We start from the raw sequence: 26,586 nt of genomic DNA on the forward strand, positions 1-26,586 counted from the left end.
AAATTTGCTAGTACCATTGTCCAACTTGCACCTGTTTCATCAACCTTCGGATGTAAGAATGTTTGAAGCAGATCGTGGGGCACCCAGGGGCCCAGACTGTGGAATCCTTTTGAACTCTACCCTGAGAGTAGAACCTAACCACCTCTACTTAAGCAAACTTGTTAAACTTGAACTCTTCAAGCTTGCATTCTGCCGAAGATCTGCATGAACTCCTATTGGGAACCAGGAACGTTAGTCTGGGGCCTCTATCTCTCTTTCGGACTAAAACCATCCGAGCTGTACTGGTTAGTTTCAGATGATACAGTCTGTTTTGGTGCAATCTACAATAGCTCTAAGGAGATATGGGACACTACAGTAACTCCAAATAGTAAACAATCTGACAGAAAAGAGCTCTGGTGATCTGATGTCTTCCATCACTCCCAGGGGTGGCAGAAATAAGAACCGCATTGTTGCTTCAAGCATTCAACCTGCAGCATCTGCTACTTGAGCTGCCAGCATCTCAGACTTGCATACCTCCAGCATCCTCATGAGACTACCTTAGCAGCAAGCTGTTCTGAGCTTCAGGAACTCCACCAAGAAGATAGAATCAGCTCAAACAAGTTTTTTTTCATTCCCCTGTTTGATAGGGAAGCCCAATGCGGCCCCATTTATTAGGTTTGACTGGTCGAAGGCTTGCTTCATCAGCCAACCAGCCTAACAGGATAATCCCTTCCTGAAAGGCAACTTGCCATGTGTGCATCAGATTCACAAGCTTGTGTGCCTTTGACATAAAGGAAACTTTTTATGCTAGCCGGCTCCAGACATCGTTCTCTCTCTATCCCGCGCCGGCCCCAGTCAGTCACAAGTGAAGAATCTCCCACCCACCGTCCCTTAGATTAGGTATTTGGGTAGGTGTAGGCGGTAAAGAGGCCACAGAAGATTGACTCACATGGTTAACAGAACTCCTCCTACATACTCTCTAGGCCAGCACTGACGAGGAGAGACAGTAAGCTCTCCGCAGAGAGAATTGAAACACTGGCTGGGGGGCAAGGGCGCCAGGTCACCATCTAGAGCATGAGGCAACGACCCCTGGTTATTCCCTACAAACCTCCTTGTCAGCCTTGTGGTAGAGGGGTGGGCTCTAAAGTGGTGGACAAGGACCAGAGGGCTGGGGCTCACCTCTCAAGGATGCAGGTGGGTTGCTCCTTGCATGGTTTTCAGTTGGGGCTTGTGAGCCGGAGGGCCCTTTGGTGCTGGAGTGATAGAATGTCTTATAGATAAAGAAGTCTTTCGCTTAGGCTGATTGTTTATGATTGCCAATATTAAAAGTGTGACTATGGATTTGTGCAATGTGTGAATAAGTAATTTCAATTTGTCATGCTTATGTCTGATGGTGTCATAATAAACATGGCCGTTTGTACCCACAGTTATGGTATCAAGTACTGATTTGTGGGGTTTTCATGGGGGCAGGGCAGGGAGCATCCTATTGGGTCCGGGCTCTATGACTCTTTGGGGGAAGAGAATTGCTTTCTGGACATTGCAGCACCGCTTTCTGCTCCACTTGTGCTTGATATGGTCCCAGTGAGAACCCTCTCCATCCAAGCAGACACTTCATTTTATAATTGAATTCAATCTTTTTGCAGGTGTATTAAACTTGACATATCTTCTTCTTTCTCTTTATACAGCTTTTGCAGTTGTCCACACCCTCCCATTATTGGGCATGCATTTTGGTCACTTGGTGGTTGCATCCCATTATGTGTCCGCAACTACACAAATGCTTACCTCCAGGAAAGGCTCGGTACATTGAGTTCTATGACTCGGCCTAAGCCAAGAGTGCTCGGCGGGAGCAAGAGATCTGCCAGTGACGCTTAGGCATAGTCACACCGACAAGGATGATGACCCAAAGACAAGAATGCATATGCACATTAACATGCACTCAGTGACAAAATACCCTTGTCACAGGCGCACACACACACACACCCTACCCCCCACACACACTCACACTCTCTCTCACACACACACACACACACACACACACACACACACACACACACACACACACACACACAATACCATGCCCTACAAACAAGGCTGATGAATGGCAATGTACCAATTGTCTAAGGAAGTTGCCCTCACAAACACCCCCATTTTTTTCTGGATCTACAGGCTAGGGATAGAGAAAAATTCTTCATTTATTCTCAGAAAAAGCTTACTATTTGCGTTTGATGGATGCAAATGTATAAATTCCATCCTTCTTTTTCACCAGAAAATCCCCATAACTTAGATTCTTTGCATCACATACACATTAGTTTTCAGTCAGCCTAGTCCATATTTTCCTTCTAAAATACGAGCCGGAAACCTTTGAAAGGTATAAATACTTTGAACAACTCAGCCCTCAACCGCGACTTGTCAATGCTACCAATAAGCGCGCAGCGCAGCGCGCAGAGCTCAGACGCTGAACACGTCTCTTACCTCCATAGTAACTGTAAGGGGTGGAGCCGAGCATCTCAGACTCATCTAGCCGGCCTCCCAGTGGACGCATTCTTCTTGGGCTCCTGAAGAAGGCGTGCCGCCGGGCCCCCAACGCACTCAGCTGCTTCATGCGCCTCTCCTTGGACCGCCTGTTCTGGAACCAAACCTGAGGAGGACACAAGAAAGCATATCAGTAAGCATTAAAGAAGTTGCACCCAACTCTTCAACTAAAGCAAAGCCTCATCTGAGTTGAAAGATTCGAAAAGCGGAAGACGAGTACACATGCCTCGTAAAGCCGTTTTGTAAATATAATCATGGTACGAATGAAAAAAACAACAACCTGGCCAACCTGTCTAGCAGCTCTTGGTCATTTTACATGCTTTCCCTCTGTTGGTACGCAACTTCTCTTCCCAATCCCTCCATGGATCCTATGTAATGTACGTACGCTATTTCCCCTGTGTTACATAGCTACCCATATACATCTGGGATTTAAAATGTATCTTATAAAAAGACCGTAAGTCTCATTGTCTAAATCTGAGCAATGTCCTGGAGAGAGCCGACTGATTCCAGCGATGGAGAAAGACAAAATTCCTGTTCCCAAAAAGGGCATGGACCACAAGCTTGCATTAGCCCCTGTTACATCCATTGAGATTTAGCATTACATATGCTCTTTGTGACAGATGGACCTCTCTGCTCTGGGGTTTATTAGGCAAACTATTCAAAGTCTGGCAGTTTCCCTGGGTTGAGAGCGCCTACTTTCAACAGAGTGTTGGTGAGCTGCTGGCCCTGCTTTTGGTTCATGTTAGTTATCTATTATATGTATTTTTTTAATTGATGCATCTCTTTTATGGTATTATAAAAACACAAAAAAAGAGTTTTTTGATTTGATTTGTTAGGCCTCTGTGATCATAGTGTAGCCCTCTTGCAGAGCATGCAATTGAGTGCGATCACAAGGAGAACCTTTACAGCTCGTTTGGTATCTGATCCCTCTTCCACATTATGTAAACACATGTAGGTCCTTCTCCAATGTTCACTTGTACTGTGAGGTCTCTCTAAACCCCCTGCACCCTCCTATTAGCATTACAGTCTGTCTCCCTCCTTAACTCTCATTGGATCATTTGTTTATTTTATTTTATTTGATTTTTTTCTGCAGCACGGATGCACCTGATAGATACAGAGTACTTTAATTTTAGAATTTGTATTCTATAATGATGAATCTCATCATCCATGAGCATAGTCATTTTTTTAACAGTGTGTACATAAGTGGGCATTGTTGCATGTGGACAGGTAGGAGCCTGTTGTGTTTGAAGAAGAGCTCTTTCTTAATCTAATGTCGTTGATAAATACCCAGCTGGCATTGTTGTTCCGTGTGTCCAACATGTCTGGCTCCATGCCTAGCAATAGTTCCAGTAAAAATATTTAAAGTCTTTACTGGATCACCTGTAAAGATTCAGGGCCTTGGGATATCCTGTCTGAATGAATGAATGAAACTATTTATAAATCGCACAGCTACGCAAGAGTGCCCAAGGGCTAAATGCAGCAGATCAGATCAGTCAGGCAAATTAACGGCTAAGTAAGTGAGTTTTTAATAATTTACGAAAAGTAGTCTAATTCGTAATGTCTCTTAGTTGGACAGGAAGCTGATTCCGCAAATAGGCTGCTAGTCTGCCTGGTCTCCAGGTTAGAGGCCTCTGCTAGATCTCCTGACTAGATTTATTGTCTCAGTAGATCTTCTGCCAGGTTTGAGGTCGCTGCTAGATCTTCTTCCAAGGGTAAGCCTCAGGCGATCTCCTGCTTGGTCTGAGGGACCTCCTGGATCACCTGGCTAGCTGATTTGCTTCAGTGGATCTTCTGCCGGGTCTGGGGCCCTTGTTGGATCTCCTATTTTATTGTCCTCAGTAGATCTTGTGACCTGATGGATCTTCTGACTAGCTTTGTTGCCTCAGTGTTCTCCATGCGGCTGCCATGCACCTGCATGGTTTCCGGTTACTACTTGATCTTTTGGTTAACGTAAGGACCATAACGGTGCTGAATTGGTCATTTTGGGGATGTTGAGTTAAGGCGAGTATGCATCTGGTTGGTTGAAGTCTGTAAGGACAGAGGTGGGCAAAAAATAATTGAAAACGCCCACAGAAATTACCAGTGCTTCAGATTACTTGAAGCATTTTAGTCTGTCCCTTTTGTGCACATCCAATGGATCTCCTACCCGGCTTCTAATCCTATTTGATCTAATACCTTGTTCCAGCTGCTCTGATAGATGCCCACCATAGCACGCTTGACTGATTCAATAGCTACAGTAGCTCACCTGTCATGCTCCGTGACACTAGTGAATTTCTTGCCCAGTTTCATGTGCATAATTTCCCTGAACCATGACCATCTGCTACATATTCTGATCTCCCCATGCCCCTGTGATTCTTTTTTGTTTAGTCCCATGTGGCCCTGGCACATCATCCCAACACATTAGACTCTGGTGGACCGCACTTCTCTTTGAAGAGTCACCCAGGGTGGATTCTCCTCAAAACGTCTTAAAAGACAATCTTGCGTAGCCTCAGCAGAGGGATATCATTTGTTTTTTTAATCTCCTGCAACATAGCATGCTGCTCGAGGTCGTCAAAGGTCTGGAGCACCAGGAGGCATGCAGCTGCGAGGCTGCAAGGTAGTAGTGTCATCATAACCTACAATAATAAATACATTAGATACTTTTACGGGTGTCATTTAGACCTGTTCTTGCTGGACAAGTGACCGTTTGCAAGGGATGTTGTGAAATGAGAAATTGCTTGGCATGATGTGTGCTGGATTCTGACACGCTACAAAAACCCACCGACTTTTATTCAGTTTGTCATATCATGTGAGGTGTTATTTGGTGGCATCATCTGTGTGTGGCCCCCCTGAGTCATCCTTCGCCCCAGGAACAGCACCTGGCCGATCAGAAGATCTGGGCGCTATGTATTGCTGCATTTAATTTAATTTCATGCTTATTGTTCCTAGCCCCTTTTCCTCAACGAGTAATATGTAGTCCAAGCCAGCAGGCTCTGCAGTTAATCTTTTCAAGGAGTGGACAGGGCATTCCCTTCCACCTAGGATGTCCTTCACAAAGTAACGTGCTCTTTGGGACAGCATCTCCTCCTGCATGGCGGGCGGGAGCCCCCTTCCAGACCTGAAAGCCCCCTTCCCTCCCTGTGCTCCGGAAGGCAGACAGGCCTCCATGGAGAGGAAAGAGGAGATGCCTGGAAGGATTATACCTCTAATCCTGTCCAGCTGAGCAGTTTTATTCACACAAAAGTTGGATTTAACTCCTGAAGCCTTACAGGAGTGAGAGATTTTGAAAAAAAAACCCTGGGGTGTTTCATAATAGAGACCCTGAAAAAGAAAGGTGAAGGATATCTTCAGGGAGGAAGCTGGTGGAAGGGAACACACCTTCACATTCGTCTGAAGCAGGTAGCGATAACGCTCAAGGATCCGCGGCCCCCTTCCCTTCCTACGGAAGATCCCGGTAGGAATAGCTGAGTTTGCATTAATTCTTCCTGCACTGCTAGGAAATGCAGTCTCAGGCAGGGTAGGCCACTGAGGATGAGCTGGCCGGGAGCAGCCTGGTAATTAAACCTGGTAATATCCCTGAAGGAGGGAACTCATTCTCATGCACAGGCGGCGGCCTCTTCGTTAGTTAACCATCGCACTCCATACCGTAGGCATGTCTCAATTAGTGGTGGGTGCAGTTCTTTTATTGCGCTAGCGTATCGGACAAAATCGGAAAAATTGTGCATAATACTTACTGTCGGCATGTGTAAATTGCTCACTTTACATAGAACCAAGTTACTAGACATATGATTTTACTGTTGTGGTATCTGTAATATATGTCCATTTGCCTTCAAATAATGTCCAAAGATTAAGAACATTAATGGACAAATATGTCACATAATATCACTTCTTAATGGTGAAAGCTCATATATAGTTTGTCTTAGAATTGCCTTGTGCCTTTTTATAGGAAGGTAGCAGTGCTTAATTTGAGCTGGTGGCTTCCGGTACTTGGCACTGGCAACTAATTGCCAACAATGGGGATTATGACAGTTTACCACATGGTGGTGCTGTCTAGCCAATTTAGGTATGAGCTCAACAACAGCTGTTTATTAGTTCAATATACACTTATAATGACTAATACCTGCCTACCAAGCCATTCTTACAGCTTTGGGGGCCTTGAATAGTAAGAATTGTCACATTTGTAGAGAGAGGGTGATGGTTAGTAGCCTTGTGTATACTGTCATTGGCAGCCCTGGCGCTTATTCTTTTACAAATTAAGCACTGGTAGGGAGTACTGAAGGCCAACTGAGATTCAGGATTTTGGAGAAGATTGGTACTTTAAGAAGTGAAGAGAAATATCAAAGAAAACAAGAATGTAATCTTTGTTGTCCGAGTCAAATATTGTAATCAAATTGGTGACTATGAATCCTAATCGCCTAAGAATGGATAACATAACAGGTGTATTTGTAAAGCGCAGGTTCACCCCAGCAACAGGGCATCTTGGAATTAAAAAAACACAGATTTATATTGTTACCCAACTCAATGGTACTCATTTTATCGACCTGAAATGGATGAAAGGCTGAGTGGACCTGCCGGGATTTGAACCATGAGGTGAAACACAGGTCCCTGTAGTGGATGCGTTAGTCCACTGAGCTACCAGAATCAGTGTGGACAGTGGAGTTGGCATGTTGTTTTAATAGTTAAATAGTTCTGACACACAATAACATAGGGGCTCTGAGAATGATGGTCAATGAATTGAAGACTGTGTTTGTGATCTCAGAAATATATTACTATACTTATAACATAACAAAGAATTGCATCACTAATGTGATACATATGGATGTTCTTTGGTAAAAATGAAACAAATCACCGTGATCTGTGCTGTAAAAAAACCCTGTAAAAAATGAATACCAGATATTCTGCTTCAGATTTCTACCATAGGATTAGAAAGGCAATTTTAATCTTCCAATGAAACATGGCCACGCTGTACATTCCACAGTCTCTAGTGAATTGATCTTTTTAGATAGAGCTATCTGTAGATTCGATGCCCCATTTTGTCACTAGCCTCTCAGCGATTTATGAATCACCTCTGCAGACAGAGGCCGGATGGAACTTGACAGCCATCCAGTTACTGGCCTCTCTCTAGTGGAAGAGTATCCTCTAGGGCGGGATCTACTCAGGTCTTGCCTTTTTTTAGGTTGCTCTTTTGAAATCATGCTTACATTCCATCACAATTGATTATGTGGCTTCTTTCGACTGGGCGGAAAATGTATCGCTACTCATTCTGCACCCTTTCTTCAGGTGTTAGTTGAGTGGGCTTTCCACTACGACTTAAAGAGAATGCTTGTCAGCGCTCTCGGGGCTCAAATTTAGGAGGCAGCAAAGAAATACATACCTTGACCATTCATTCGTTGGCCTCTTTCTGCATGATAAACCTCTTGGAGGCAGAGAAAAATGAATTTGCCACAGCCAAGTTGGCTTTACCAAGCATGCAAAATCCATGCAAAGGTTTGTTGTCATGGCTTTACAGACCAAGATAAGCGCATGGACGTGTATTGATAATTTGCATTCTATAGTGTCTTGTAATTTCGTTTGAGCTAAGAGCATCCTATTTATTTCAGTTCAGAAAGGACGACGGAAGCAACAAAGCTGCTTGTGGTGCACAAATCAGAGAACAAATCATCTAGAAACACTGCAGGCATTATGAGTTTTTTTTAAATGTCAAAAACAGGCTGCTTGCAGCTATGCCTCGATAGCTTTAATTCATAAATTCCTAATGAGGTTGTACGTTTATTTGCAAAGGCGGTCCACAAAGCGCTGCCTTCTGCACTAGAGTTTGCACTTTCCTACACACAGTGCTAAGATGAAAGGGCTTTCTGAGGCCCGGGGGAGCATGCTGGTAACTAACAGCGTCTAGTCCACGCCAGCTTTCCGTTGGTCCTGAATCAGTAGTGCAGTAATGTCACTCTGTGCAGTCAGGTGAATGAATGGGGGGCCTCTCCGATTGCCTGTTGTTGAAGGTAGTGGACTGTGTATGCACCTCTGTCAAGGGTCGGACTGTGATAAGAAAAAGCCCGGACACCAAAATAAAAACTAAATACCTAAAAAAGTTGCCCACTTTTGCCAATAAGGATAGTTTGGAACTTGTAAAGACACACTGTGCAGGTATTTTGTGAGACTGAATGCATTTGTCTTTGCTGCAAGCAATACTTGTTGTAATATCAGAAAAGTCAACAGTAAAAACCAGTCCGCTTGGCCATAAAACTGGCCCACAAACTGCTAGCAAGCAATGGCAAAACCAATAGGTCTCTGCAATGCCCGAGCTATTGGCCATGTAAATGTGAATGTCTTTTAGCTATGTTGTCTATCTGCTGTTCAGCATGGCTGAAATGTATTGAAAGTTCATAATCACAGGATGTTGAGCCAATGCCGAGTCTCTTTGCCCCCCTCCATATTGAGTTTATCGCCCTGCTCATCCTAACACAAAAAAGCACTGTGAAGTAGTGTGCGCTAGCCGTATCAAAGTGCTTTCTTCAATGACTTTCAGCCATGCTGAACAGCAGATGTGCTGCTGGACAACATAGCTAAAAGATATTCACATTGACAAGGCCAATAGTTCAGGCATTGTAGGGATCTATTATTATTATTATTATTTATAAATTTATAGAGCGCCTGGTATCCCCGCGCTATAGAGTTGTGATATCCAGGAGGGGGGGGGACCGGAAGACTATTTGGGGAATAAAAAAGTTTTTAGTTTTTTCCGGAAGAGGGCGTGGCAGGGTTCCAGACGCAAGTAGCGAGGCAGTGCGTTCCAGCCTGAGGAGGCTTTGACCGAAAAGCGACGGCCACCGGTACGAACCTTCTTAAATTTAGGGACGATGGCCAGATGTTCGTCGTCCGAGCGCAGTGACCTTGGGGCTTTGTAAGGGGCGACAAGGTCTTTCAGGGCGGCCGGGCCGGCACCATTAATGAGTTTGTGACTGGTGCACAAAGAATCACATGCACTTCCCCCTGCCTATACAATGAATGTGTCATTGTGTGATATAACTAGTGAGCACTTAAAGCACTCCAATACCATTGGTTGGTGTTAGCACTATGGCAAGAGGGAGGACGGAACAAGCGCTCCAATACCATCAATTGTGCAACAAAAAAAAAGCAGCGGCTACAAGGAAGGTAGTGAGAAACAATTCAAACAGGAAAGCAGGAGGGGATGAGGAGAGGGGCAAGCAATAATGATAAAAAAAACCTTTACTGAAGCAGGATCAGCGACAAGAATGATAGTGTCATTGTGTAATGGAACTGGTGAGCCCTTAAAGTGCTCCGATACCATTGGCTTGTGTTTGTGCTATGGCAAGACGGACGACGAAGCGAGCGCTCCAGTACCATCAGATCGTGCAAAAAAATAAACAAGTGCTGTTCGTGTTTTAACACCTTTTTAAGAAATGCATTTGTTGATGTACAAGCACATGTCTTTTATTGGTATGTGTACAAGGGAGACGGATTAAAAATACAAGTACTCCTATGGAGTGCTGAGAAATAAAGATACAAATAGCTCTGCTTACCAGGAGCAATGTAAGGAGACATGTACTTGGTCCATGACCTATAGGAGGGCCAAACAGAAGGAGGGGGCATGACGCCCACATTCCATGACGAATGGCATCAAAGAAAATGAGAGCAACACTGAAGTTTACCAATGGTAGGAGATGGATGGCCTGTAAACCCACATATAGAACACAACACGACTCTTCAGGACAGCTCATGTGCTGTCTAGCCGAGACCTAATAAAACGGTCTATCAAACCAGCCCATTAGACACTACCTGCTTGGCACTAAACAAGGTACAAAACTGGCTAAGCACCAACCACTTAAATCTGAACTCCAATAAAACTGAACTTCTACTCCCCACCTCTTCCCCCCCAAGAACAAACTTTTGCCAATACAAGAATGGCTCATGAATGTGGACGCACTAAACTGTTCTCTTTCCCTCTCCGAATCCATGAAGACCCTGAGAATCATCCTCGACAAAAGCATGTCAATGAAAGAACACATCAAGAACTCAGCCAAGGGGGCACTCTACTCCTTAAAACATCTCAGGAAAATCAAACTGTTTACTCCTTCTGACGATCTAAAGACTGTATTGCAATCAATGGACCTGCCAAAGCTCAACTACGGTAACGCCACTGTCACTGGGACCCTGAAAAGTCACTGTGTGCCCCTAAGTACAACACGTAATGCAGTTGACCGGAGCCAAACAGTTCAGCCACATCTCACCTGCTCTCAAGAGTCTCAATTGGCTCCCCATAGAAGGAAGAGGCATCTTCAAGACAGTTTGTATCACCCTTGAAGCCCTTCACACAGCTAACCCAAGTTATCTGGAGAAAAAACTATTGAGAGCAGCCAGGCCCGGACCGGCCGTTGCAGGCACCAGGCAATCCCCGGTGCGCCGCAAAGGTGGGGGCCGGTTTTGGGCCCAGGGGGGCGTTTTTTTAACAGGGCCGTTTCGACCCTGTAACAAAATCGGCAGAAAACCGGCCCGACAAGGAGCTCGGTCGCACCCCCAGGGGGCCGGCTGAGCACTTTGCCAGGGCCGGTTTTGGTTCTCAGTCCGGCCCTGAGAGCAGCCCTGAGAAGCTCCAACTCACTTCTCCTCATACCTACCAAATTGAAAAAGAAACATCCCAGAAGCTTTCGTTTTCAGGAAACACCCCCAGGATTTGGAACTCACTTCCTAAGGATCTCCGTTGCAATCCCTCCTACTCTGGTTTCAAACTGAACCTCAAATCTCTATTGATGAACAAATATTTCAATCCACTACCAACCTGACTTGTGTTCATGCTCCTGTCATACAGATAAGGATCCCTCTTAATGGTCACTTGACCCACTCAGCAGTCAAATTTGTTGCTAACACCACTGATTTATATTGTTGTACTATCCTTGACCCTGATCGGCCTATAATGCTGTAATGTTCTTACCCCCTTTTGTTGTACTACGTCAACCCATACAAACCCTCTTATCACTGTTTGGAACCTGTTCTCATGTCTTGTAAAGTGCTCTGATAACCTCGGGTCAAGCTAACATTATATGAAACTTTTCAATAAATAAATATGCCAGTCCGACACTGCCTCTGTCAGACGAGAAGCCATATTTATCATTAAGCGTACTGTTGCCCACTGCTTTTGCAGCTTTGTGGTGCAGGCCACAAGATGCCTTATCAAATTGGAGAAATGCAGAAAAAAACAAGAAAAAAACAAGAATGAAAAAGCTTCAGGTGTGGGGCATTTGCAAAGACCCTAATTGTTGCTTGTGTGAGCCTTGAAGAAGCCTGTGCCAGAAACGCATGTTGGCTGCCGACATTTATGGGGGAAGAAATAAAACTTTTTCTGAAACTAAATCACAAAGCTGTGCCCAAACTTTTTTATCTGTAGTAAAAGGTGTCAAGTGAGCAGACCTGGGTCTGGACGGGGGAAAGCTTGACCCATCCGTAGCTGACCAAGATAATAACCCTGCTCCCCCCACCTTAAGCCCCTCTTATCAAAGACGAGAAGTCATTTAAAAAAAACTCACTTTCACTCTTCCAAAAAGACAGCGAGTTCAGTGCCACTGTCGCACGGGATCGCCTCTTTTATCCCGTAAGAGTGCGGGGGCAACATTCCATGCAGAAAGAAAAGTGGACAAAGTCAGGTCAAAAGCTCCCACCTGCCCCCTTTCCCCCCACCGCAAGTGTAGATCTTGACCAGAAAGGTCGAACAAATACTACACTTGATCTTAGCTAAAAGGCCAAGAAGTGGCAAGCCCCTTACTACATGAACGGGCCTGACTTGCATAATTCAACAGGCAATTCTTCCAATAAGCAAGATAAGTGGGGCATAGTTATGCCTGTACAAAAGGATTGTCCAACAGATGCTAGATAGGTGGGCCAGGCGCAGCCGGTGCAGGTAAGAGTGGTGGGGCAGGTGGCAGGGCAAGGGGGAAGCCCCGCACCTCTGCTCTTACCTGCATGGGCCGCGCCTGAGGTGGGCGGTAGGAATACTGCCAGTACATTCATGTTACTGGTTCTGAAACCCTAAACCAAATGTTTACTTAGTCACCTAATGATAAAGAACGTGAAAAAAGCCACAGTTTTACATTATTCTGTGAAACTAAATCACACACCCCATGGAACTAGCATTGCAGCAAGCCAGATCCTGCTAGGCATGCAACCATGCAGACCCCTAGACACTGAGTGCCAGCTAGCTGTCTCCTGTAAGGCATGTTAGAACAGAACAGTGGAAAGTTGAACGGAGCATCAACATTCCAATGTTTAACAATCCCCTTGGGCTCCGCAAGGCTTTTGTTTTACAAATTATAGCATTTTGCCCTCAGGTCTTTAACGCTGTGGTGGGCCTTTAATGGGCAGTTGAGCCCGCTACTTCGCGCTCTAGGGCTATATTAACATATAGACCTAGGGTTTAAGGTAGCATGCTTCCCGAGCTAGGTCGTCATACATTCTCCCAAATCCAGGGTCTCAACTACCCTTCTCACCCAGGCATGCTAATAATCAGTTACAGTGGCCTAGGGTCACAACTAGCTTCATCCTTCTATGAATGGCATATGACAGACCCAGGGATCCATGGTAGGTCTCATCTAGCCTCATTCCGCCAGGCATGCCATCAACAGACCTGCTCGTGCCGGGCTTGCTATCAGTCAGGCATATGTACTTGGACTCCCAGCTAGTCTGCTGTCTCCAGGCATGTCATCATACAGACTCAAGGATCCCGTGCTTCAGCTAGCCTCTTTCCCACGCAGGTTATTATAACACAGATTCAGGGGTCCGAGCTTCAGCTAGCCTCTTCCCAAGACAGGTTATAATACAGATTCAGGGAATCAGGAGCCCAGCTGCCTGCACCTCACAGGCATATGCTCATACAGATCCGGGGCCCCAGCCTGCCTGTGCCCCATATAGATATATTAATCTGAGGTGCCATCGAGTATATTCTTCAAGAGATGCTACTATACATAAAAAAATAATCCAGGATCCCGGCAAACCTTGTGCTTCCTATACAGATAGTGGGGGTCTGAATATAAACATGCAGGTTCCTTCCAAGCTACACGTATGCCGCTAATTCATAGCCCCATGAAGTCTGCCCCTCTCTTTTTAACCCCTTCGCCGCAGGGCTAATTCCCCTGCGGTGCTGGGAGGAGGGGGGTTGTGCGCAGCCCTGCGGTGCTCGTGACGAGCTTGACTCATCATGTAGCACGGTGGCGCTGTGCTCATGACGAGCTCAGCTCGTCATGACCACGCCCGTTTAATGAAACGCACAGCAGAGCAGGGGAATTATCCCCGCGTTGGCGTTCTGCGGCGGTCATGACGAGCTCAGCTCGTCATGAGCACAGTGCCACTGTGCCTCATGACGAGCTGAGCTCGTCATGAGCGCTCAACGAGTTAAGTCATTCTGTCACAGCACCCCAAAATTTCTGTTCTAATGCTCCTACTCTTAAGCTGAGATTTATCACTTGAAATGCAAACAAATGTTCCTTTTATCTCCACCTATATGTGGTATTTCTAAATTTGAGGCCAATTTCAATGTTGGGCGGGATTGCTTCCACCCTACACAGACTCGGTCCCAGAACTGACCAACCCCCTGTGGGCGGTCCCAACCAACTAATTAGGATCAGTGTTTGGTCGCATTCCTACATTTCCCAAGGGGAGCATGCATTACGGCCGTGCAAGGTGCCTGCCATGGGGTGCAGGGATCAACAGGGGGGCACCTATGGTGCCCCCTCGGCCCACAACTAGAGAACGCACACTCAAGGGATCCTACCCTGCTGGGGACCCCCAAACACCCTTTCCGACAAGGTATCCATGTCAGACAGGCCGGCATGGAAATCATGCCGGAAGCCGTGCATCGAAATTCCAAGTTTGGAAAGGCCCGTCCTTTGGGATTACAAGCCAGTTCCAACTGGCCAACGGGCTCCTTGAGCCCATCAGAAGCCAGCTTGAATGACCCGCCAGTTTCAAATCCGACTGGCTGCATCTTTATTAGCAGGTCGGAAAAGAAACCAACGCTGGCGGTCGAAAGCCTCCAACCAATGTTCGGAGGCTGTCCAACCGCCGTCGCAATAGGCCCCTTAGTGTCTATATTTTATGCTTTGACTTAGAACGCCTCACTATATTGTGTAACTATATCTTAAATGTTGACAATATTTCTACTGTGTGCTCCCAGAGTCTTTCTATGAAACTTTTTTAAGTGAGTTAACAGGCGCCCATAAGCACAATATTGAAGACTCTCTCAATGTTTCTATTAAAGACATGAAGTTGCTAGGTACTAAGTCTGTGTTCTGATTTTCATCAAGTATATTGTGGGCCTGTTCAGATTGACATTGAGTAATTGTCTGCCTTGCTTCTTTTGAAAAAGATCATGTTGTATTTTTTTTTATATTTGTTTACTCCTTGACCTCAGCTATAGAACTATTTTTACCTTTTGACTTCACTGGCAAAGCTCTGTTTAAACTGTTTGTGCACTTTCATGTCTCACTTTACAGGAACATTTTGCAATTTACATAAAGTGATTCTAGAAAGGGCCCACACATGCAGTATGTGCTTGTCCTATCTGTAAAATGTTTACCCTCAAAGGCCGGGACAGTGTTTTGCGCCATTCATTGTGCGTCTCATAATCTATAAGTGCATGTGTTGCCCGTAGTGTGTTAAATTCAATTACAAAATATGAGGTTAGATCTAATCCGGTGGATTTAGAACGGCTAAAAGTAAGGTGAATTCCCATTTATACTCCCTATTCTTGCAGACAGAGGATTCTTGCACTCAACCTAGCATTAATAAGAACCCATAAGCAGCACAAACCCTTCATCTCTCTTCACTTCAGACTGTTGAGTGTCCCTTATGGAGTGATAAAGCCATCTGTACGGCCCATCTGGGCTGTAGATTGGAAAGTAGCCCTACGCCCTCCCTGCACTGTCCCTGGGAGTCCTCAAATGCCACAAATGCATGTGCCAGGCTCCGCCCGCGAACATTATTTCAAAAGTCACAAGATTACAAGGCCTACTGGATGGTACAGCCCTTCACTCAACAACTCCTAGGGCACTTAAGAATGTAGAACATGTCTATGAAGCAGCTTTTCAAAGTTGGAATACAAGCACAACTTCTAATTTGATTCAGGGACATGACACCGTTTGGGAGGTGGGGGGACATTGGAAGAGGAACTCTTGACTCCTGAGAGAGACTCAGGGATATCTGTACTACACAATTTTTAGCCTCTTCTCTGCACCAGACTGAAGTCTAGGTTCTGGCTTTCGCAGCTCCTGTTCTTCGGACATGTCAAGTAGTTTTGCACTTCAGGGTGTGAACTATGTATGTAAGTATGTGGTATAGTGCAAACATAACCAAAAATTAGCAGTGTTGTACAGGGACAGTAGCAAAGATACAGTCAACAACTGATTAAAGGATAAGCTTGGGCTGAGAGTGGATGTGGACTGCTAATGCTTTGTGTTGTAGTGTCCATTAATAGTACATCACTGAAGAAAAAACATTTATGACATTCACATGATTGGGCCAAATTGAGAAACTTCAGTCTTGGCAAAGAGGGTGGAATGCCATACAGCCTAATGGCAGACAATGCCAACTTATGTGCCTACTGCGGAAGGAGATTCTGGTGGTGCACTCAACAGCTCAGATAGCCTATGGAAGAAGGACTATGCTTATAAGGATATATACAGTTTTACAACATAAAATCACCTTCTGGGATCCTATGTGATAAAGTTTTGCTGAAGATGTGAAGATGTTCACAGTCTGTTGAGAGCACTGTGCATTCGGTTCTTTCAAAGGGTTTCCTGTCTGGGTTGCTGACCTGACACATTGACATCTACGTGAAGGACGCGGCCTGGTTTCGTACCTGAATTACCCTCATGTTGAGTCCCGTCTCCTGGGCGAGCTGTTCCCGGATGTGCCTGGTGGGTTTGGGGGTAGCAGCGAAAGCAGCTTTGAGGGTCTCTAGCTGCTTGGCTTTTATTGTGGTTCGTGGCCCCCTCCGCTTGGTGCCCGAGTTCTGCTCTTCGTTCTCGTTGTTGGTGGTCTCCTTGTCAGAGGAGGTGGAGTTGTCCGTCTCCTTGGTGTCGTCCTGGATGGGGTCCTGGAGATCTGGGGACAAGCTTCGGTCCGTGCAGGAGGACACTGCAGAAAAAATGAGGGGACAGAGATTAGTGGGAGGGCTCCATGATTGTGCTTCTCTGGAGCCAGGGTCAAGACTATTAAAATAATTCTGGAAAGGAACATATTTTTTTAGGAGACCTTAAATCACAACAAAGGTCATCCTGTGTGCCAGAGGTCAGCCTGGGTACGATTTTCTAGAACTAAATTCAATGATTCATCTGGTAATTTTCAAGAGAATTATTTCTTCTCATGAGCTGGATTCTCACACCTGTATATGTTTCTTTTACCCACTGAATGTAACCACATTTTAGGTGATATTGGCTTCAATACATATCCTCATGAATCTATTTATAGGTACTGTAAGAAAAAGATATATTGTCTCAATATCATATTAAATCTTAGTTCAAATCCAACAAAAATGTTGTTACATTGTGTGTGGAGGAATTATACGAATATGTGAGTACCCAGCGGATGTTAAAAATTATTCTACTGAAAATTGCCAGATGAACAATTCATTGTTACAATCTGTACTGAAAGGGCACAGAAAAAAAGAGACACATAGAGCTTTGATGTAATTACTTATGTAATGTGCAGCTTTATTTAGGCTTCACCCAAAAGAGTAACTTGCAGGTCTTTATTTTAATCCAATTTTCTTTGTGAACTAAACTGTGTGATCCTGTGCAGTTTACTGTATTTAGCATTGCCTATTACTTAATCTGTCAAAACCTGTGAGCACCCAGAGTGGATTCAGCTTGCTCTGCTTGGTATGTCAATTTAAATATATTCAGAGTGCAATGGTTTGTCACTGCAAAGAGACAGAGGTGGTGTTTCCGGTTTTAAAGTATGTGTACCAGTGGGCAGTGATAAATCACATTTCCAGCTTCCAGGTGTCTGAGGGATGAGTAGGGCTGGTGAGAAATGTGCTCTCTCACTGGAGATCAGTCGATTCCTTAACTCACTGCAGAGAAAGAATGTAATATTACACTGCTCACTGATGCATATAGCTCTACAAGAGGATAAGAAACTAAGGCCGAGATACGGCCCTACAATGTGGCAAACTGTAGCAGAGAGGCAGAAGCGGGTTGTACAGAGTCCCTGCTACTCCAGCGTGGCCCAACATAGGTCCAGGGGAGTCAGATCCTTTAAGAACATCCATATGAAATATATTTGCATACAATGAATATAAATGGGTCTCATTTGGAGAGCTAGTCCCTCATGACTCCTGGGCGCAAGATCACATGACACAATTTCAGGGCTGTGGACCTTCTATGGGCATTCACACAACCTGGTCTCCACCCAGACTCCGCCCCCGAACACCACCACAGTTGGAGCAGACAGGGCTCCTCCCAGCTGGGCACAACATGCCATGGTACCAGGCACCTCCCCCACCCATGACCTGCAGAGGCCTACCCCTCCCTACTGAAAGCAGGAGGCGAATGTCGGTGGAAAAGAATCGGGTGAAATATGCATATTTTTACTCACTCTTCCCAGGTACACCTAGGAACTATATCCCAGCGCCTAAATCTAACCAGCCCGTAACAAGGGCCAAACACAGACACGGATCCGGCCTGCTGGGCCTAATTTGGACACCCCTCCTTTACTACTGGCAGACATTGCACTTAATAGCCTATGATGGTATTACTGCTCCCGTGCAGAACATTTTGAATTCTTCAATAAATAACTTTCAGTTGCATTACCAAGTTGGAGATAGAGGGGGCAGCATACTCGCTGCCATGGAGGGGAAGATGTGCAATATGCAGATTAGATCATTCAAACACTTCCAGGTCCAAGGGGCATTCTAGGTTCGGAGGCGGATGTTGCAGAGGATGGAAGGGATGCAATAAAAAGAGAAACCCGAGGATCTGCCCCCTCTGAAATACACCGTCATTTAGACCATCGCTGTATTAGGAGGCGATGAAACACACGCTTGGGGCTGAAATAAAATGCACCTTCCATAGGGTCTGTCCTTGCACCTGATTAACCCTTATGTGCGCGGTAATGACCGATGCGATGACTCCCGAGCCTGCCTCGCCTTCTTCGCCCTCGAGCCTTCCCACCACCCTGCACGCACTTCCTCACTCCTACAGGCTCTTCCTCATCCCAGCTGTCTCCCTTCCTCACGGTACTTACATCCCTTCCCTTCTCTCACTTCTTTCTTGCTCCGAGACAGTCTGGTAATGTTATGTTAAACGTTTTATAGAGGGCACAGCTACCTACCGACTTGAATTTCACCAAAATGCCAGGGGTAGTGGAAGTAACTTCACACGCCCCTTGACCATCACTTTCACTCAAGCACATATGCTTATACATACACATACACTCACATATACACACACACTCTGCCTACACATGCACACACATTCACTCATGCAGACACTTCTCTTACATAAACACACTCTAAACTGCAAGCACGTATACTACACACATTTAAAAACATTGTTTTACTTACCTCAGCTGCCAGGCAAAGTCATATTCCAGGTATCTGTACTCCATTTTAATGAAACGAATAGCAGATAATGTAATATTATTCACTATTAATATAAGAAAAAATGGACACAAAACGAGGCGAGTGAAGCCCCCATCGACGTCCATACAGACGAGCTTCTTCTGCTCCTGCCACTGATTTTGCAACTGCTGACGTTAGGGGTCGCAAAGAAAGTGCAAAGCGTCACAAGGTGCATGCCAAGGGTCGCAGCAGCGACCCGTGGCGGCCCCTAAATGATATCCCCATGCAGCTACCCAAGACTGGCTTCTTTGATGAAAAATTAATTCTGGGCCTCAATAAGTGATTATGCCCACTACTGCCAATTATTGGCGCAAATGAAGCGCCACCCTCCTCTCCAAAAGGGCACAGTGGCTAAAATGTACCCAACTCCACTTCTAAAGATTGTCATTTTTTTAAATTTCGCCACGGTAGAATGACCAGTCAAGACACTCACTAACTCTGCATTGGCACTATTGGCATTAGCACACCTGCTAGGGGCGGGACTGAAGCCGAGTTACACTTAGATGATGGACAACTCAGCTGCTCCACCTCCGACTTCGATGCAAGCCCCCTATGCATTTTTACATAGCGCTTCAAAGCATCTGCTGGGATGCGTGACCCCGCTAAAGCAGCGATTCTACATCATGACAAAAAAAATACTAGGAGGTGAGACTAAGCGTAAACATAGAAGATGGGGGCATGCGAAGGAAAGGGGGGGGGGGGTACGGAGGCGAGTGTCTTACATACAGGAAACGAGGGATCGACCGGAGTGCCCGGGTTACAGATGCGCGGGGCAGGCAGAGCGAGAGAGTGGGTGTGGGCGGGGCGTGGTGGAGAGGGGGGTGGACAAGAGAGCGGAGGGCGCAAGACGGCGAGGAAGGGTCAAAAGAGGAAAAGGAGGGAGAGCACCCGAGAGTAAGAGAGCGGGTGTAAGAGCCATAGAAAGAGACCACGGGAAATGCGTATATTGAGAGCGAGGTGGGGTGCAGAAAGAGAGTGGGAGAGTGCGTGTGAGACAGAGGGAACAAGAAAGGCAGAGCTCCCGCCAGGGGTGAGGGGAGAGAAAGATGAGAGCGCGCAGGTGTGAAATAGCAGGTGCGAAACAGAGAAACCCCGAGAAATATATATATAGAGCGAGAGCCGCGAGAGAGAGACCAAGGTTGTGTGTGGGATGGCGATCCTGTGAAATTATATTTATACAATATATATAAATTGAGAGAGACTATGATTGTGTGTGGGACGGAAATCCTGCGAAATTCAATTTATATATATATATATATATTTATATATATATATATATATATAGAGAGAGAGAGAGAGAGAGATAGAGAGAGAGAGGGAGAGAGAGAGCGCGCAGTCAGTGAGGGGAAATGAGAGAGATGCAAAAGAGAGGGGAGCAGGCGAAATGCACTAGAAAATGGAGATTGAGTGTGAGAGAGGGAACCGGAGGGAGGAGTGAGACGTGAAAGTGCGAGAGTGAAGGGGCGGTAAGAATACGAGGGAGGGAATGGAGAAGGATGTGGAGAAATAAAGGGAAGAAATGGAAAAGACAGACGAAACGGAGACAGCGAGTGTGTGAGGGGAAAGACTCAACGTGAACCGGTGTGGAATCAGGTGATGACGTCTGAGAGCGCCTAACTCTCAAAAGGCAAATCACTGCATGCACGCGCTACAAGCAAGGGCTGAGCGTGAAGCCCACACAGACACCATTTGAAAGTGTTTTTGTTTTATAATGGACCTGTGAGTTTCAGGTGCGTGTCCTCCCTTCACGCCCCACCTCATCCTTTCCATCAGCCCAGGATTGGTCGACTGTACTCGGCCTCGGGTTCAAGGCGCTTTACCCGCTGCTCACCCATCGCCTCTGCCGTGTTTCACTTCTGGCTTCTCCAATCGTGATCCCCACTAGCTCTCTCGACACGGGCCTCATCATTGTACCTCTAATGTCGCCCCCTGCCCAGCCCCCACACCTCTTCTCTCTCTTCCTCTGCAGGCCCCCGTCCCCCGGCCTCCTCGCCCCCACATCTCTGGCTTTCGTTACATCTCTCTTTCTGCCCCCTCTCGCCCCTTTGTTCCTCTCGTCTACCAGCGTCCGACTCGCCGCCCTTTAACTATCTTGCGCCCAAACGACGGATATCCAATATTACACATCGAAATATCACATGTCCCACTTCCGCGAACATTATAACACATCACCCACATACACTTGTAAATGTACGCTGCTTACAGCCAGTGAGTGAATCCAAACGCGGGCCTTTTCAATAATGAGGTTTCACAATCGAAATCTTGTCATCAAACTGTTCACATATCAAATAACAATCGAGTACAGCTTTGCACCCGGGTTTACTTGACGTCTCAGCAGATTTTAAAACAAAAGCACCCCCGGCTCGGACCGGGAGAGACCAGAAACAGCGCTGTGTGGCCCCCTTTACCGGGAGAGCAAAACAGCCACTCTCAAAAGAGGAGCGAACAAGGGTACAGCAAACAAACGCTGCCAGGGTCTCAGCAAGAGAGATTCTCCACATCAGGACTTCACAGCCATTTTTTAAAATTATATTTTTGAAATATGCAAGTAAAGTAATTTTCCGAAATCATTCTTCGATTTGATGCTGTGCTTTGCAGGGTGTGCGCTTGTACGTCGTTAAAGGTGAGAGGGGGCTGTGAGGACTGGTCTAAGGAACCCCACAACCAGCGCCCTGCCGGGTCTCTCGTGTTGGGGTACCGCACTCCTCCTTGGGGATCTGTCTGTTCAGGCGCACCCTCAATATCGGCTACGGATCTAAAGGGAATCCACCCGGCGCCCGAAGACAGCCAGCCATCCACCCTGCATTCCACCCACATCCACTAACTCAATCATCCATTTATCAGCCACATGTCTACTCGTCTAATCACATACAGGACATATCTATTTATCTATCTTATCTATCTATCTATCTATCTATCTATCTATCTATCTATCTATCTATCTATCTATCTATCTATCTATCTATCTATCTATCTTCGATTGTATATGCTCGACTGTCTACTTCCGTGTGTCCACTCTATTTATAAATAAAACATATAATATTCAGGTCTCCCGTTTAGCCCCCACCAGCGTCCACTAACTGGGCTGGATGCTTCAAAGGCTGGGGCGCATGCACGCAGGAAATGTTGAATTGTTTCTTTTCATCAATAAAGCTTAAAGCAAAATTCTTCTGCAAAAGAGTATTTTTTTTCCAGGAAAATTCATCCGTAAACATCGATTTACCGGGTGGTTATTCCACATAAAATGCGAACAAACACCCATGGATCCTTCACTTCTTTTGCTGGGTGACAATATTGTATATGACCTGCAGCTTTATTTTTCTCCTTCAAAACTCATTCTCGAAAAATATCTTCTCGGTCGGTTGCTTTAAAGACACACGTGGCACAGTATACATATATATATATATATATATATATATTTCGATTTGACCCAGGCTTTAATGAAGTGTTGACTTAAGAAGGGAGGTGAGGTCGTGCATGGGTGGCAGAGGGGCACAGAGGAGGCACCTGCGCCTGGCAGGGGGGCCTTCCCCAGTAGTAGCACCCTCTGCCCTCAGTGTCAGCGCCCAGAACAGCCAGCGGCAAGTTGCACCTGTGCAGGGCGCCCGTCTGCCACAGGGCATGGAATGGCTGCGTGCCACGGTCAGCGCCCGAACTGGGCAGCAGGACTTAATCCATGGCAATTTTGTCCCAGGGGAGAGATACCCAGCCTTCAGTACGATGTGTGTTTCCTACCAGCACTCTTTCCTTCTTCTTTCCTTCTTCATAGATCTTTTTTTCTTTCTCTAATCTTTCTTGTTTCACATTATTCTGGTCTCATTTTACTTTCTTCCTCCTCAGGCCCATTATGCTTTCTCTGTAAGCCTGCCACCATTTCTCCTTTCTCTTGTTTCTTCACCCCTTCGACACTCTCTCTGCTTCTTACTGTGTACTCTCTTGCCACCCTCTAATATCCCCTTCCTCTGGCCAGTCTCTCTGGTCCCAGTCTCGTCCCAAAGTCCATCATCCTATTCTCATTCTCCTGACTCCCTTTCCATCTCATAATTTCAATCTCACACTCACATCTTACCTTTAGACCAGGGTCTAAGGAGCGTCACTGGGGCTTATTTTCTGCTTTATCTCTTTAGGCCCTGCTCTGCGAGATACTGTCCTACTGCTCTGTCCCAAACATTTCTAAGAGAGCCGCCTAGCTTCCAGTCGCCTGTCCTTTCTGTTGCCCTCCTGCTCTGGAGTAGGGTAGCGACCCCTCCACTGACTCTCATGTTTACATTATCTCTTTGGAGAACGTCAGGAGTACTTTCCAGAGACTCAAACAATGTATGTTGTATTACAGAAGTGTATTGGGGCGTCATTCAGTGTTATACCCTGTCCCTCACCTTGGAGAGGGCTCTAGGGCACAGTACCCGGTCCATTGTTGGGCGTAATGATTAAACAATATTGCAGAGTTCCATGCGCTACCAACCGCTTTGGACTAAGGACTAGAGTGTTCCAAGTTTCACTCCATGCCAATCCCTTGCGAGTAGGGTCTAGAGGACACTGCAGAGATTCAAGCCCTGACCTTCAATCTAAAGTGGCATCCAGAGGACATTACTAAGACTGAGCCCTTATGATCCCTTTGTTGTAGGGCCTGGAGCTCTGTTACTGATTTTCAAGCCCTGATAATCACTTTGAAGTAGGATCTAGACTACATTACAGATTTTCAGCCTTGAGAGGAGCGTCTCTATGCCTTTACTTTTGTCCTATGCCCTGGTGATTACTTTGGAGTAGGATTAGGAGGACATTCTGCCCTCTCATGCCATGTAATCACCCATGAGCAGGATCTGGAGGATATTAATGAATCATGTCCTAACAATCGCTTTAGGGTACGGTTTCATTGGGGTACGGGGAAGGGTGAAAAAGACGCTCTTGCCTCATGCTCTAACTTTGCTGAGTTTTAGCCCATGGCCATGTATTGGAGTACAGTATAGGTGGTCCTACCAGGCTCTGTACATTATTTTGAAGCAGGGTCCAGAGAGCATTTCTGAGTTGAATACATTGTCAGCTGGTTTGGAGGGGCGTCTGCAGGGCGTTACAAAGGTGTGTACCACCCATGTTGCCTTGGACTATGATCCAGGAGAGATCAGTCGGTTTCAATCATGCTCATCACTTTGAGGTAGGTTTTAGAGAGGATTCTTTAGTTTTACCTCCTGGCATTGCTTTGGAGTACAACCCACAGAACTCTAATCACCATGATGTGCTCCTGTGATCCCCGTCTGCCGGTTTGTGGCAGAGTCTTCAGGCCGCTCTGTGGAGCATCACACCTGGTGAAAGGTGTGTCTCAATGAAAACTTCCTCTGTTCCTATGGTATGGCCTCTATACCTGCTCAGTACCACACAAGTTCTCTCTCTTTCGATGGGATCTACAGATCTCAGACCAGGCTTGGGTTAGGGGTGTTACGGTCTAGGATCATCGGCTCATTCGACTGAATCCCACCTCCACCCTGTACGTAAGAGAGAGCCTCCTGAAATCTAATGCCAGAGTAGAAATTGGACTAGATATTTGCATTAAGTTGGCCTTTATGCTCTTCTTCCTCAGTTCAGGCTATTCCTGCAACCTGAGGTGTCCTGCTTGATTTCAAATTGTCTCTGCCCCCTGACAGTACCACTCGTGCCGAGGCTGCCCTTGAGGTCTGCTGCCTGGGTCCATGGAGCCTTCGATGCCCTCCCCCCCCCACGGCGTATCCTGCCCTCCTGAGACACGTGTGCCCCACAGCTTGCTGTACCGTAGATCAGACTTGCCCCCTCTCTACTACCTGAGGTCTAGATGTTCTTGAACCCTGCTTCCCCGCTGCAGACCCAGTCTTTCTTTCGGAGGCCTGGCTCCCCCTTCCAGCCCAGCCAGTGAGCTCAGGATCCCCTCTCCTCTGAGCCGAGGCTGCCACCACAGTTCTCCTCTGTCAAGTTTACTCTGCTGCGACCTTCTAGTCTTCCTACAGGAGTTCCTCTGGCACCCAGGACCCTGCCATTGCCATTGGCCTCCCCCAAACCCTGCAAACCCCTCGGGCCATAGCCCTTTAAGATGGACTCCCCTTAGCCCTCATACCCGAGTTTAATCTCCACCCACTCAGCCCTCCTACCTGAGTTTAATCTCCACCCACTAAACCCCACTACCTGAGTTGAAGCTCCACCCACTCAGCCCTCCTGCCTGAGTTTGAACTCCACCCACTCAGACCTTCTACCTGAGTTGAAGCTCCACCCACTCAACCCCCCTACCTGAGTTGAAACTCCACCCACTCAGCCCTCCTACCTGAGTTGAAACTCCACCGCTCAGCCCTCCTACCTGAGTTTAAACTCCACCCACTCAGACATCCTTCCTGAGTTTAAACTCCTCCCACTCAGACCTCCTTCCTGAGTTCAAGCTCCACCCACTCAGCCCTCCTACCTGAGTTTAAACTCCACCCACTCAGCCCTCCTACCTGAGTTTAAACTCCACCTACTCAGCTCTCCTATCTGAGTTTAAACTCCACCCACTCAACCCTCCTCCCGTATTTCAAGCTCCACCAACTCAGCCCTCCTACCTGAGTTTAAACTCCACCCACTGAACCCTCCTCCCGGATTTCAAGCTCCACCAACTCAGCCCTCCTACCTGAGTTTAAACTCCACCCACTCAACCCTCCTCCCGGATTTCAAGCCCCACCCACTCAACCCTCCTACCTGAGTTTAATCTCCACTCACTCAGCCCTCCTACCTGAGTTTACACGCCCCCACTCAGCCCTCCTACCTGAGTTCAAGCTCCACCCACTCAACCCTCCTGCCTGAGTGCAGGCTGGCCTCTCCTCTGAGCTGAGGCTGCCCACCACAGTTCTCTTCCACCTGAGTTTACACTGCTGTGACCTACAGGAGTTTCTTCTGGCACCCAGAGGCCCTGCCAGGGGCACCCCCCCCCCCCCCCACCACCACCATCATTTAACAACTGGGGCCTTGGCCCTTGAAGTTGCCCTCCTGCCTGAGTGCAGGCTGCCCTCTCCTCTGAGCTGAGGCTGCCCACCACGGTGCTCTTCCACCTGAGTTTACACTGCTGCGACCTATAGGAGTTCACCTGGCACCCCCAGGTCCTGCCAGGGGCCTCACCCACACCCTACAAACCCCTTGCCCCCACCATCATTTAGCACCTGGGGCCTTGGCCCTTGGCGTTGCCCTCCTACCTGAGTTCAGGCTGCCCTCCTTCAGGCCGAGGGAGGAGCTGGTGTAGTCCTCCTTGCAGACGAACTTGTTCTCGTCGATGACGTAGAGCTCCTCGCCCGTGGAGAGCTGCTTGTTGCACACCATGCACGTGAAGCAGTTCAGGTGGAAGACTTTGCTCCGCGCCTTCCGCACCAGGTCGCTGGGGGAGATGCCCTGGGAGCAGCCCGCACACTTGGTCCCAAACCTCCTGGAAGAAAAGCAGAGAGAATGCCCTCAGTGCGGGATTGCTGACTGCGGGGAGATGC

General features: G+C 46.8%; 1 protein-coding gene across 1 annotated transcript in view; it reads right to left on the reverse strand.

The window, feature by feature from the left end:
• LHX5 (LIM homeobox 5) overlaps window positions 1–26,586 on the reverse strand; it is a 48,127-nt gene that overhangs the window by 15,251 nt on the left and 6,290 nt on the right. Inside the window, exons 2-4 of the mRNA XM_086944740.1 lie at window positions 26,302–26,528; window positions 16,355–16,632; window positions 2,452–2,617 (exon numbers count right to left, since the gene is read on the reverse strand). Coding sequence (XP_086800866.1) covers window positions 2,452–2,617; window positions 16,355–16,632; window positions 26,302–26,528 — 671 coding nt within the window. The remainder of the gene's footprint in view (window positions 1–2,451; window positions 2,618–16,354; window positions 16,633–26,301; window positions 26,529–26,586) is intronic.

This window comes from Lissotriton vulgaris, chromosome 11 (assembly GCF_964263255.1).
Source record: "Lissotriton vulgaris chromosome 11, aLisVul1.2, whole genome shotgun sequence".
Classification (NCBI taxonomy): domain Eukaryota; kingdom Metazoa; phylum Chordata; class Amphibia; order Caudata; family Salamandridae; genus Lissotriton; species Lissotriton vulgaris.